Source organism: Carlito syrichta, unplaced genomic scaffold (genome assembly GCF_000164805.1).
Source record: "Carlito syrichta isolate Samal-C Ts95f unplaced genomic scaffold, Tarsius_syrichta-2.0.1 Scaffold288795, whole genome shotgun sequence".
Lineage (NCBI taxonomy): Eukaryota > Metazoa > Chordata > Mammalia > Primates > Tarsiidae > Carlito > Carlito syrichta.
In genome coordinates this window covers 113,657-126,178 of record NW_007232891.1, presented here as the reverse complement: position 1 = coordinate 126,178, position 12,522 = coordinate 113,657, and the positions used below count along the sequence as shown (strand labels likewise).

Here is a 12,522-nt window from a genome sequence, read left to right as displayed (position 1 = left end):
ACTAGTTCTGCCCCTTGGCATTCTTTCCCTAAACAGAGTCCAACCTTCTGAATACCTCACTGTTTCTGTATATACCTTTTCTTTTATGCTCGTCTTTGACGACCTGCTGTTCCCTCTGTCTATAATATCATTCTTCTTTAATTGGGAAACTCCAAGTTATCGCTAAAATCTAACTCAGAATATTACTTTTTTTTGAGAAAAACTTCCCAATTCCCCAACAGTCTCCTCTTCATATTAGTCTTCTTTTCTTATCTCTGAGAGAGTATCTATCATATCCCATTATTTATTGTAATATTTATCACTTAGTATAATAGTTATGAGTACCTGTTAATGTGTTTATTTCCAACATTATATGATATTTTCCTTGAGGTAAAAGACTAGGGATTATCTTTTATTTCCCAGGACTTATAATAATTCATGGCACATGGCAGGGTATTGAAAAATATTTATTAGAAGAACGAAAAACTCATCTCATAAATAATATAGGTGAATATATTATATAAAGTGCACTGGAATGAACTACAGCTTCACAAAATTAATACTTTTTGACTCCTTAATTTATAAATTTATAAGAATTTTAAAATTATGTTTAAATTTTGGCTCATTATTGACCCCAGAATCAAAAGCATTGTCCTGCCCTTTGGAAGGGGTGATACTTTAAGTCTTTGAAGACATACAAAAATATACATGTTTTAAAACATTAGATCCTTTTCTGAAATTAAATTTAAATGAGGAAAGAAGAAGAGAACAATGTGGCCGGGCTCAGTGGCTCAGCCTGTAATCCCAGCACTTTGGGAGGCCGAGGCAAGTGGATTGTCTGAGCCTGAGGGTTCAAGACCAGACCGGGCAACTTGGCAAGACCTCATCTCTACAATAAAAACAAAAATCAGCCAGCCATGGTAGTGCATGCCTGTAATTCCAGCTACTTGGAAGGCTGAGGCAGAAGGATCCCAGCAGATCGAGGCTGGTGTGGCCATGAGTGTGACAGTGCACTCCAGTCTGGGTGACAGAGTGAAACTCCGAGTCAAACAAACAAACAAACAAACAAAAACAAAAGAAGAAGAGAAGAACAATGTCACAGTAATGTTGGTAAGAGGTAGAGAGGAGAAGAGAATTAGATAGTAGATAGGATGCTGTACATTTATTCAACAGCACTTTTTATGCCAATGTAATGCGTCAGAAACTGTATTAGCTGCTGGGATAAGGATAAAAAACTCCTCTAATCAAAAAGTACTCAAGGAACATAAAAGGGGGGTGAGAAATATTCAGAAATACATTTTATTTATATAACAACTGTTTTAGTTCTGGGCCCTATCATCATCAACCACCAAGTTCTTTATCTTTTCCTTCAAATTTTTTAAAGCTGTTTAAATAAACTCTTTGGATGTACTTGGTTTTATGATTGATACTTTGAATTTCAGAGTGGGATTTTATTTATAGGCATCCTCTAATCTAGGCCAGAGGGCAAATCATGTATCTTCATAAATTATCTGAAATTAGAATTGAACTATTTAGATATTTTAAATAATGTGATAAGTACCCAAAAAAGGACTGACTTCTAATCATTTCATTTCTCCCTAACTTGATTCCTTCTCCCTAATTTGCCTCACCTAATGCAATCATAATCTTGAAAATCAAGCTCTTTTTATAAACTTTTTATTATAAAAGTATGTGTTAATCTATATGAATTTATCTATTAATTGATCAGTCATCCATTTGTCATTTGGGTAGGTTTTTGCTTAAGAAAAAGAATTTTCTCTGATGTAATATGTTGGACTTGTTCATTTAATATTTTATATTGTTAAGATTTAACCATGTTGTATGCCTTTGTGGTTTATTTATTTTGAGCGCTTTTTGTAATATTCCATAGTTTTTTACCTACCCTTCTGTTAATGGGAACTTGCATTGTTGCAAGATTTATTCAGTTGATAATGATACCACTACAAACAGAAAAATACTAAACACCTGTAGGTGTCTTAGGTAGTATGTGAAACAGTTACTCTTGGGTATATACTTGAGAGTAGAAGTAGTGGTCATAGATTATGTGAATGTTAAGTTTTAAGAGATGATGCCAGTAAAATTGTGTTCCAAAATAGTTTTACCTCTTTATTCTCCTGTCAGCAATATATAAGAAAGGCTGTGACTCCAAGCCATTACTACCACTTGGTATAATAGACTTTTTACATTTTATCTAGTAAATGGGTACAACAAACTTTCAAATTTTAATAGAGTTAAATTGACAAATTTTTTAATATTCTATGTTTTCATTTTTCTTATTTAAGAAGATATTTCCTACTCTGAGGTCTAAAAGATATTCACATATGTTTTCTACAAATAATTTCAAGGTTTTTAAAAAATATTTAAGATCTTAATCCAACTGGTCACCATTTTCCCTTTCTCCATTTACTGAAAAGTACCTTATTTTCCTGTTGTCTTACATGTTGTGCTTGTTAAATATATTCTAGATATATGTGATTCTGTTACTAAGTGCTCAATCTTGCCTCATTAATTAGTCTGTTCCTCTACCAATATAATACTATCTTAATAACAAAATCTTCATAAGAACATTTGAAATCAGGTAAAGCAGTTTTCTATTACCTACTGTTTCTCAGAAACCATCAGTCTATTATTATTTTGTTTAGAATCATATTTTCAGATCCTGTGAAAAACTGAGTTTTTGGAGTTTTGATTAGAATTGAATTTAATCTGTACATCGATTTGTGAGAGAATTGATATCTTCATAATATTTTTTCTTCTTATCTATGAACATAGTATATTTCTCAATTTTTCTTGTTCTTACTTATATTTCTTGATACAATTTTATTATTTTCTCTATAAAATTTTGCTAATTTTCTATTAGTTTTTGTATATAGGTATTTAATATATTTAAATTACATTTATTTCTATATTTCTTCTTTGTACTTATTCCTGAATCTAGAATTTGTCCTGTGTATTTCTGTATTTACATATTTTTATGGAGAGAAACATAACAATGTACTTAATTATTTGTTCCCAAAATGAGTTAAAGCAGGTTCTTGTCCTTTTGACTCAATTATTCTTTGAAAATTAAAGTATTTTCGACAAAAATTGGAAGAATGATTGATAGCATTTTGGCTAGGTGAAACAAAAATTTTCAATGAATTATTACTCTTCTACAATTTTCAGTATTGTTATGAGAATACAGAAGAAACAGAAACAATTAAATGCTATTTAATTGTTTATATATTTTTAAGCACATAAATATTATGTACATGGCGAAAGAAAGGTGTGTCAGCTTGCATTGGAATCCATAAAAATAAATCTTTTCATAGCTTTTGACCTCTTAAAAATGTCGATTTATATATTACATCAGTATCAATTATGTAAACTGTATTTTTTAATGAAATTATATTCATATAATTATTTTCATTTATGAGTCCACCAAAGGTGCCAAATGTTTTTAGTAAAGCTAAAATTAAGCATCAGAAATACATACAAAACAGAATTACCTTCTTACAATCAGGATGGAATAATTTTTAGTTTTCTCATGATTTGTTGAAATAAAATTAGCCTTTCTGGGATTTGGATCAAAATTTCTTAGACAATGAAGACTAGACCCTATTGCACAAATTTATCAGTCACTGCCAACTTTCCAGATTTCCTTTGTTGCATAAAAGTCATTGAGAAAAGTCACTAGAGGAAAATTCAGCTGAGACAATACAAGAAAATGTGAATCGTGGGTGGAATATATCTGATAAATTGACTTGTGACATAACTATACATAAAGTGGGGTTTTTGACTAACAATATTTTTCCTACTGACTGTCTATGGACAAATCTAAATTTTAATGACTCCACAAATACACCTACAAATAGATTACATTTGAAAGAAAATGGCATTTATCTGTTTCAATCAAAATGAAGAGTACACTAGAAAAGAGAATGTCACCTGAATCATCTTAAAGAAAGAAAGTATATGTTTGCATATAAGCTATATGACGTCTTGGTTATAAAATTGACTGTGGCAATACATATAGAAGGTCTTTTAACTGAGTGTAAACTTAGCTGTCTTTCTGTTTTTAGTTAGCTGTTTTTTGTTGTTTGTTTTCTGTTTTTCCTTCTTTTCTGGAGAGAGAGTTAATGTTATATCAGTTCAACTGAAAGAATTTTAAGTAAAATGGAAGATAAGAAATTAATATTGGAAACATTAAAAACAATTTCCATGACCACAAATGGACTATCAGTTCATAAAACTTTATCTTTTAAACCAAGAGAAAACGGTTCTTACTTGCAAACATTAAATTCATGAATGATGGAATAGTCTACATTTACATGTATTTTTACTGTAGTTATATAAGTTTTAATGTGAGCAACATAATCTGGTTTAGAAATATGTCATTGTGTGAATTATTTTTAAATATTTCTACAGCAATTGCATCATTCTAAAAGAACAATTTTATTTAAAAATATACAAAGTAATACAAGAACATATGAAAGATAATGTAATGTTTATTTGACTTGTTTTTGCTTTGAATTTCCTCCTATATAAAAATACTTAGAAGATATAGCCCCAGAAAAATCCATAACATTTTGTTTTAAATTTAACAGTAAAGAAGAATCAGCAATAACATCAGAAGAGAATAACTTTGAGAATCCAAAGATGACAGGTAATATTTTTATATAATTTTTAAAGCGAATTTGTCTCTTTTGTTAAAGCCTACAATTAAAACAATTTTATATAGGTACAATTTTATTAACTTTTCAGATACTTATATTCCAACAATCGTTTGTTCTCATGAGGACAAGGAAGACTTGGAAACCAGTAATCAAAATGTAAAAGATGTAAACAGGGCACATGATGAACATAATGAAAACGAATTAGAGTTGATGGTAAGTGTTCTGGTTGCCACGGTATTGAGGAAGATGAATCCATTTATGCTTTAAAGATGCTGCAATGCCTGCCTTTCAATAGCTTCAACTAATATAATTTGCAAATGTGAAAGCACAGCCTATTCTGTCCTTGCATCTTTAGCTTGATCAACAAGGCACTTTGATTTCAGTGTATTGCTTCTGGTCTATGCAGTGGTAAATTAATGACATTTATTTCTTATCTCTTTACCAGAGGCTCTGGGTAATAGTTTGGAATTATAGGAGAGGTAGTACTATCCTGATGTGCATTTCTAATCTTTGTGACAAGTGTACACTTAGCATAAACTCGCCTGTAAAATGAGAAGACTGGACCAGTGATTGCTAGGGTCCTGTCCAACTCTACAAGTATATGATTCTTGCATTTAGTAGATTTTTTGTTTTACTTCCATCCTTGTGAGAATCTCCAAGTTCTATATCGTTGTAGAGTGTTAAATTACCAAGTGAGAAGAAAATAGCCTGTGCCATAATTTTTAAGCAGGAAACAAATTCAGTAGTACACAATTTAGTATTAAATTTGTTATCATACATTTCACACTTGGTGAGTATTCAACCTATTTGGAAGTGGGGAGATGGTTTAGATAGCACTTTTATCACAATGGAAGAAATGGGAGTAAACGAGTCACATAATGCAATTTATTCCTTACTGTATTTGGTTGAAGTTCATATCATTGGGATACATGGATTCATAATCATCTAAGATTAAAATGACATTTGCCTCTTCAAGTGTCAGTGCTGAAACAAAAAAGAAATAGAGCTCATCTCTTTCCCCACATATTCCACCCTTTCTGTAGTGATATAGGAACTGCATCACTAAAGTATGCAATTTACTTTGCTCCAACTTTAAGAAACTACAAAGTTGTCACCCATTGTGAGAATTCTCACCAGCTGAAAGTTAACATCGCCATTTTTTTTCAAACCACAGAATATAATGAAAGGGCCCTGAAAAATCACATACTTCACCAATACATCTCATTACAATGAGCAGGCTCAAATGTAAAAGTTTGTTTAGAAGTTACTGAGATTGTACGTCCAATAAATGAACAGGGAACTGTAATTTAGATGCTAATTTGCTCCATGCTGACGTTAATGCATAAAACAATGAAACTCTATAATAGATGGAAATACAACCAAATCTGTGGAACCCACAGGCATTGGCTTACAAGACAGCTGTGCAGTTGACAAGTAACATGAGCCTTATGTGAGAAGAAGGGGAAAACGTAAGATTTGCATATAATTATTGAGATCATGCAAATGTCAGTTATGAGGAGGAAAAAAAAAACACACAGGCATCTCACTGTTAAATCCTGACAGTTGGCATCACTGAAGAGCTCAAATACATTTGAGTACCAGTTGGCAGAGGGTCATTAAAACAGAATTTGCAGAGACATTAACTCCCTCACTTTTCTTTGAGTGACGTTTTGCTATTAATAGTTTGCAGAGGCTTTGCAGAAAACATATTAATAAGAGAAACTGTAATGGGGGCACCTACAGCAAGTGTAAATGCAGCAAGGGGCACCCAGGAAGCTGCTCTCTAATTGATTAGCATGGAGCTATCAATGTGTATATCCAAAGTGAGGAGAAAGTGCAATGACAAGCGAGAATAGTTGAATAATACAATGTGATATTTGGAAGCTGGGAAGGAGAGTGATTAATTTGGGGCCCTTTTCTTACTAATCTTATTCCCGAGTCATAGCCTACAAGGATCTCCCAAAACATCCGGCTTCCAGAGTTAGTACGAAATCCACAAATGAAATAAGTCAAAGAAATCTACCAGATAATTACTAGCTGAGTTAATAAAAATCTATCTTATTCACTTTGTAGATTTAAAAAGTGCACATGGTCATTATTTTTGTTGTTGTTGTTCTTATCCCATAAGATAAATCAACACTTAATAAGAATGAGAAGTACGGCTTCCAGAGATGAAAGGAACACATTTTCAACAGATTCAGACAATTTTCCAAATACAGCAGAGGGGTTAAAGAAGATGCAAATCCATGGTGAAATACGCACTGACTTGTTCCAAAGGTCTTTGTCTCCAAGTTCATCAGCAGAAAGTTCCTTAAAGGGAGATTTTTACTGCAGTGAAAAATATTCCTTAAGAGATGATCATAGTCTTCAAACTTCAGAGAAAATTACTTCAGATATGGACGAAATCCAGTCATCTTTGGGAGGAACTAGTAGTGGTGAATCAGTGCAATTACACATTGGCAGCAAAGAAGTCCCGGATGATAATGCTAACCCAAGCAATGGTAGTGGCAGAGTGCAAATATCTTGCTCCTCCTCAGATCAACTAATGGCAGGCAACCTTCATAAAAAACATGAAGGAAGAGCTAAAAAAACTGAAATAAAAGATTGGGAACGTTTAAGAGATTTCCATCCAGATGAATCTGCACATTTCAAAGAATCAACAAAAAAGGAATTATCTGAGGAAGATTATGGCAACAGTAAGGATGATAAGGAACAAAGAATATACGCAGATGCTAATGAAAAACAAAGCAAACATTTTCAATCAATCTTACATGACCAAGAAAGGAAGATGGGCCACCCTGAAATAAGCATGGAAGGAATTGGAGATAGAAACAGAGACCTAACTGCTCTGCTGAGCAAAGACACCACAGTTCCCACCTGGGTTGTTCCCACAGCAGATACATCTCATTTGCCAAGGACAAATTTAAGTTGGGAAGAAGCTGTATTAACCCCAGAGTGTGATCATTTGACTAGAGAAGGCATCAGTTCAGGAGGGTTAGCTAGTCAAGTTTGTTCATCAAAAAATCGAAATGTTTTGAGGAATGATTATCTTTTCCAAGTTGAAGAAGAAAAATCAGGATGGGTTAATCCTGATGATCAGGATAAGAACCCACAGCATAAACTAAGTTGGAATGTTCTGGAAAGTCAGGGAAAAGCAAGAAGGAGTAAGACAAATATAACAGAGCAGATCAAAGGAAAAGCAGATTGTGGAGACATGTGGGGAAAAAGAGATAATACAAGGAGTTTGAAAGCTACTACAGAATTGTTTACCTGCCAAGAAACAGTGTGCTCTGAACTGTCTTCTTTAGCTGATCATGGTATTACCGAGAAAGCAGAGGCAGGTACAGCTTATATAATTAAGACAACATCAGAAAGTACTCCAGAAAGCATGTCTGCTAGAGAAAAAGCAATAATTGCTAAGTTACCTCAAGAGACAGCACGAAGTGACAGGCCCATCGAGGTAAAGGAAACAGCGTTTGATCCACATGAAGGGAGAAATGATGATTCATATTATACCCTTTGTCAACGAGACACAGTAGGTGTAATCTATGACAATGATTTTGAAAAGGAATCACGTTTAGGTATTTGTAATATATGTATAGATGAAATGGAGAAGAAAGAAACCATGTCTATGTATAACCCTGGGAAGACACATGACAGGGAGAAACATGGCATTGGAAACATAACATCTGTAGAAGAATCCTCCCAGGATATTGCAGAAAATCATGAAGCAACTTCAAAGCTGGATTTACATTTGAGAATGTTACCACCAGACAAAAAAATATTTTCAGAAAACAGAGATCGTGAACGGGTTCCAGAATCAAACAAAATGGACTTAGATGCCATTGTGCATTCTGCCTTTAACTCAGACACTAATCGAGCTTCTCAGAATAGCTCTCACATTTCCAAACGCTGTACTAAAACTTCAGTGTCATCTTATAAACAGCCAATTGCTGTGGAGAATACAATTACTACCATGACTCTCCAATCTATTGCTGCTAAATCAGAAAATAATTGTAATCCAACAAGAGAGATCCAGGGTATTGAGAAGCACCCTCATTCTGGATCTAAACCTGAAGAAGTTTCCAAAAGTCCAGGCATAGTGACATCAGGTAGTAGGAAAGAAAGATGTATAGGCCAGATTTTCCAGTCAGGAGAATGCAGTGGGGAAAAGTCTCTAGGGCCAACAGTTTTAATCAGTGAATCTTTTGAGAACCTGGAAGAAGCTAAGCATGAAAGTGAAGGATTAATAAACTCTGGACAATTGCTATGCTCTTCAGAAGGTAAGGAATCTGAGGACTCTGCTTCTGCCAGTCTCCCTGTCCAGGAAAGTCAAGCTCAAAGCAATGAATCTTTATTTTCAAAGTATGCCAACTCAAAAACACCCTATTTCCTTTTGTTTCTGATATTTCTTGTAACTATCTACTATTACGACTTAATGGTTGGCTTGGCGTTCTACCTTTTGTCTTTGTACTGGCTGTCTTGGGAAGGGGGTAGACAAAAAGAGTCCGTCAAAAAGAAGTAACCTCAGCACTATTATTATTCTCTCCTAACAGATAAGCTATTTAGCCCCAAACATTTGGATTGGTGAAAGAGACTATTCATTGTTCAAAGATCCAGTGCAGTTTTTCTCTTGAAGGATCATTTAAAAAGGAATGCATATGAAGTTTGCTCCTTCATATAAGTAATTATTCTATATAGGACCATTATGTTTGGATCATTAAATACCTATATGAATATGAGATCTGAAGCACGTCAAGTTGAAATTAGGTACAGCTGTTGCTCCTTAGCAGGCTATGAAGTTGCAATGCTTCACATCTCTTCACTACTTAAAGTGCTATTTCTCGTCCTCATTTCTTTTGCAGTAAAGCTTCATTTTTTTTTCTTCCCTGAGAGTATATTTCCCCCTACGGTTTTAAAAAACAGATAAAACATGGACAATGGCAGAATTTTTTTTTGTTGATCTTTTAGTATTAACCATGAAATGTGCATTTACCACTGAATTATTTATCAGCACATATTGCTAGATCAAATATTTCAACTTTTATTTCATATTTTTAAGAAAACACCCATGTATATTGAAATGCATAAACTGGTACTAAAGAGACACATTCTGTTCACTTGAATAATAATTTATGTGTGGACACACACACACACACACACACACACACACGCGCGCGCGCTTTATACTGTCTTAATACTACAAAGTTAGGGCATTCATAAGCCAAATTTGACAAAGAGTATAACAATTGGGAGATTACCTTTCAATTCCAAAAAATTTTGTGGGTGGCCTGTCTTTAAACAGTGTTTTTCTCTTGTAAAGGGAGGCTGTAATACAGCTGCACTATTCCAATGTCAACTCTTCAGAGTTGAAAATGTAAATTAAAAGCTCCACAAGTATTGCTTCAGAATAAATTTGTACCTATAAAGCATAAGGTATTAAAAGATAATATAAAATTTCCAAATGGATTATTTGTTCTATGTGTTTGTCTTCAAACAATGTTTGATCTTTTCTCATGATAAGATAATGAATTATTGCCCAAGATGCATTTAGAGTACAAAGAACTAGTCGTTGGTGATATTTATTATATGACTACCAAGTTTATAGATGACAACTCAAAATTTTAAGTAGGCAAGAAGATCTATGTGGAAATCTACTGAAGAAGAAATGAATACTGAGAATAGCTGTGACTTTGCCTATTGTTTTTATCTATAGTTAAATGTGTAAAATAATGAAGCGAATCATTTTAGTTAAGTAGGAGTAATGCAAGAATTCATATATAATTTATTTCAGCAAGTATTATTGAATGATTACTATATATAAAATTCTGTGCTCTGTTCCTCTGATACTGTACATTGCTAGTCCTAGGCACAGGACTTGGTGACAAAAGGAAAAAAAATCACACAGAGGTAGCGTCTTTGAATAATTCCTTTTCCATAGCAACTTCTTCCATAAAACCTACCTTCTTTATACCTACAAAGTGAGGGCATTCATAAACCAAATCTGACAAACACTGAAACTATTGGGAGATTATCTAGCATTGATCTTCAGAGAGAAAAATTAATCTGTAAAGACAAATCCAATGAGTAAAAATTGTATATGTCATCCCACACAGCTAAGAAATATGCATTTGTGGGAAGACAAAATAAGAATGAAATATTTCTGCTGACTTCTACCTGGTAGTAACTGATTTCTTCAATTTTTATTAGGTACACAACTATTTCCAAATCCCCTAATTGCATACTACTTTCAAGTCCCATTGAAAGTGAACTCTTGACTTCAACTTTTTAGTTGACCAAATACAAACATCCTGAAGTAGAACTTAGGGCAAATATTTGATTGTTTGAGAAAGCACAATTTCATTAAATACAAGAGGAATACTATAAGCAGTACCTAAAAATTATCTCTAAAATTACTATCCTGATAATTTTGTTGACAGGTCTAAATTACAATGGAGTTAAGGTTAGCATTTTCTCAGTTCTTAACAGCTTGGTTTTTAAATTCTACCTTTAAGAGTTTTAGTCAATATGCCATATCTCATTATTGTAAAGAACACTGTATTGCTTTATGAACACAGGTGCCCAAACTGGACTTATTCCCTTAAAAGAATAATGTAACTTATGTAACTTCTTTTATGTCTTTTATATGACTTTTGGTAACATTAACTTACCAAACCTTCTTATTTACATTTGTAATGTGACAAAAAAGTTTCAAAAGATTTGAAATACTCATTTGTGTATATCTCTGCATGCAATAAAGAAATAATTGATTATTTAAATGTTTTTCCTGACATTACTTATGAATAACTTGAAATAAAATCACAAGAGCTTGTGAATCGATTGCTATGTGAAGAGGTGGATTTTTGCACCTTGTTTTGATCACATCTCTATGTAGAGCAAGAAAAGTGGTTCTCAGGGAGAACTGGCAACCCCTAGTTAATAAAGATTTGGCTGTGAATCATCAGGGCAAGGGTAATCTTTATAGGCATAACTGCTTATACTGTGTCTCTCCAAGTATTATTTATGGGCCAAATGAGGATGTGGCAGAACAGTCGGCCAAGAGAGGTGCATTGCACATCTGCTACATATGTGGGGTGAGACATATGATGTAACATCCACTATTTTTTTTTATCTTACTGGGCTTCTGACTATTAGAAGCAAAATTCTAAAAATTGTTTGTAAATCAAGCAAGTGTAGGTAGTAAAAACAGTTATCTTTTAAAAAAGCACATCTGTAGAAGCCATCAATATCTCAATTGATTTCTCAGCATGAAAAGAAATGAACCCACAAAATGACATTCACTTTTTAGCGCTGAAGAACCTTGGGTTAACTCAGCCTTGTTTCTTGCTGAGTTTCAATATTTTCATAGTGAGTTATTTCAAAGAATATTTATAGGTAGTCGGGCTCGGTGGCTCAGCCTGTAATCCCGTGCCTTTGAGAGGCTGAGGTGAGTGGATTGCCTGAGCCCGAGGGTTTGAGACCTGCCTGGGCAATTTGGCAAGACCGCATCTCTACAATAAATCAAAAAGTTAGCCGGGCATGGTAGCGTGCGCCTGTAGTTCCAGCTACTTGGTCTGGATGACAGAGTGAGACTCCAACTCAAAAAAAAAAAAAGAATATTTATAGATATTTTTATCTATATCCATATTTGTATCATCTATCACCATTTTGTTAGACAAGCAAGATCATCTTTCATTTATCATCTTATACCAGTCTCCTGATTAAAAGGAAGACTTAAAAAGTATTCATACCAAATATGAGGAAATATTTTATTTTTCCTAAATAGTATTTATGGTGTGTTTTTAATAATATTTTGTCTAGTCATTACTATTATTTCATATCACTAGTCCTGTTGCCTTCACTCAGT

General features: G+C 33.5%; 1 protein-coding gene across 1 annotated transcript in view; it reads left to right on the top strand.

The window, feature by feature from the left end:
• Nucleotides 1-9,596, top strand: part of PPP1R3A (protein phosphatase 1 regulatory subunit 3A) — a 43,526-nt gene extending 33,930 nt beyond the window's left edge. Inside the window, exons 2-4 of the mRNA XM_008053877.1 lie at nucleotides 4,587-4,645; nucleotides 4,744-4,868; nucleotides 6,784-9,596. Of these exons, the coding sequence (XP_008052068.1) occupies nucleotides 4,587-4,645; nucleotides 4,744-4,868; nucleotides 6,784-9,180 (2,581 nt within the window). The 3' untranslated portion in view covers nucleotides 9,181-9,596. The remainder of the gene's footprint in view (nucleotides 1-4,586; nucleotides 4,646-4,743; nucleotides 4,869-6,783) is intronic.
• Nucleotides 9,597-12,522: the final 2,926 nt, after the last annotated feature.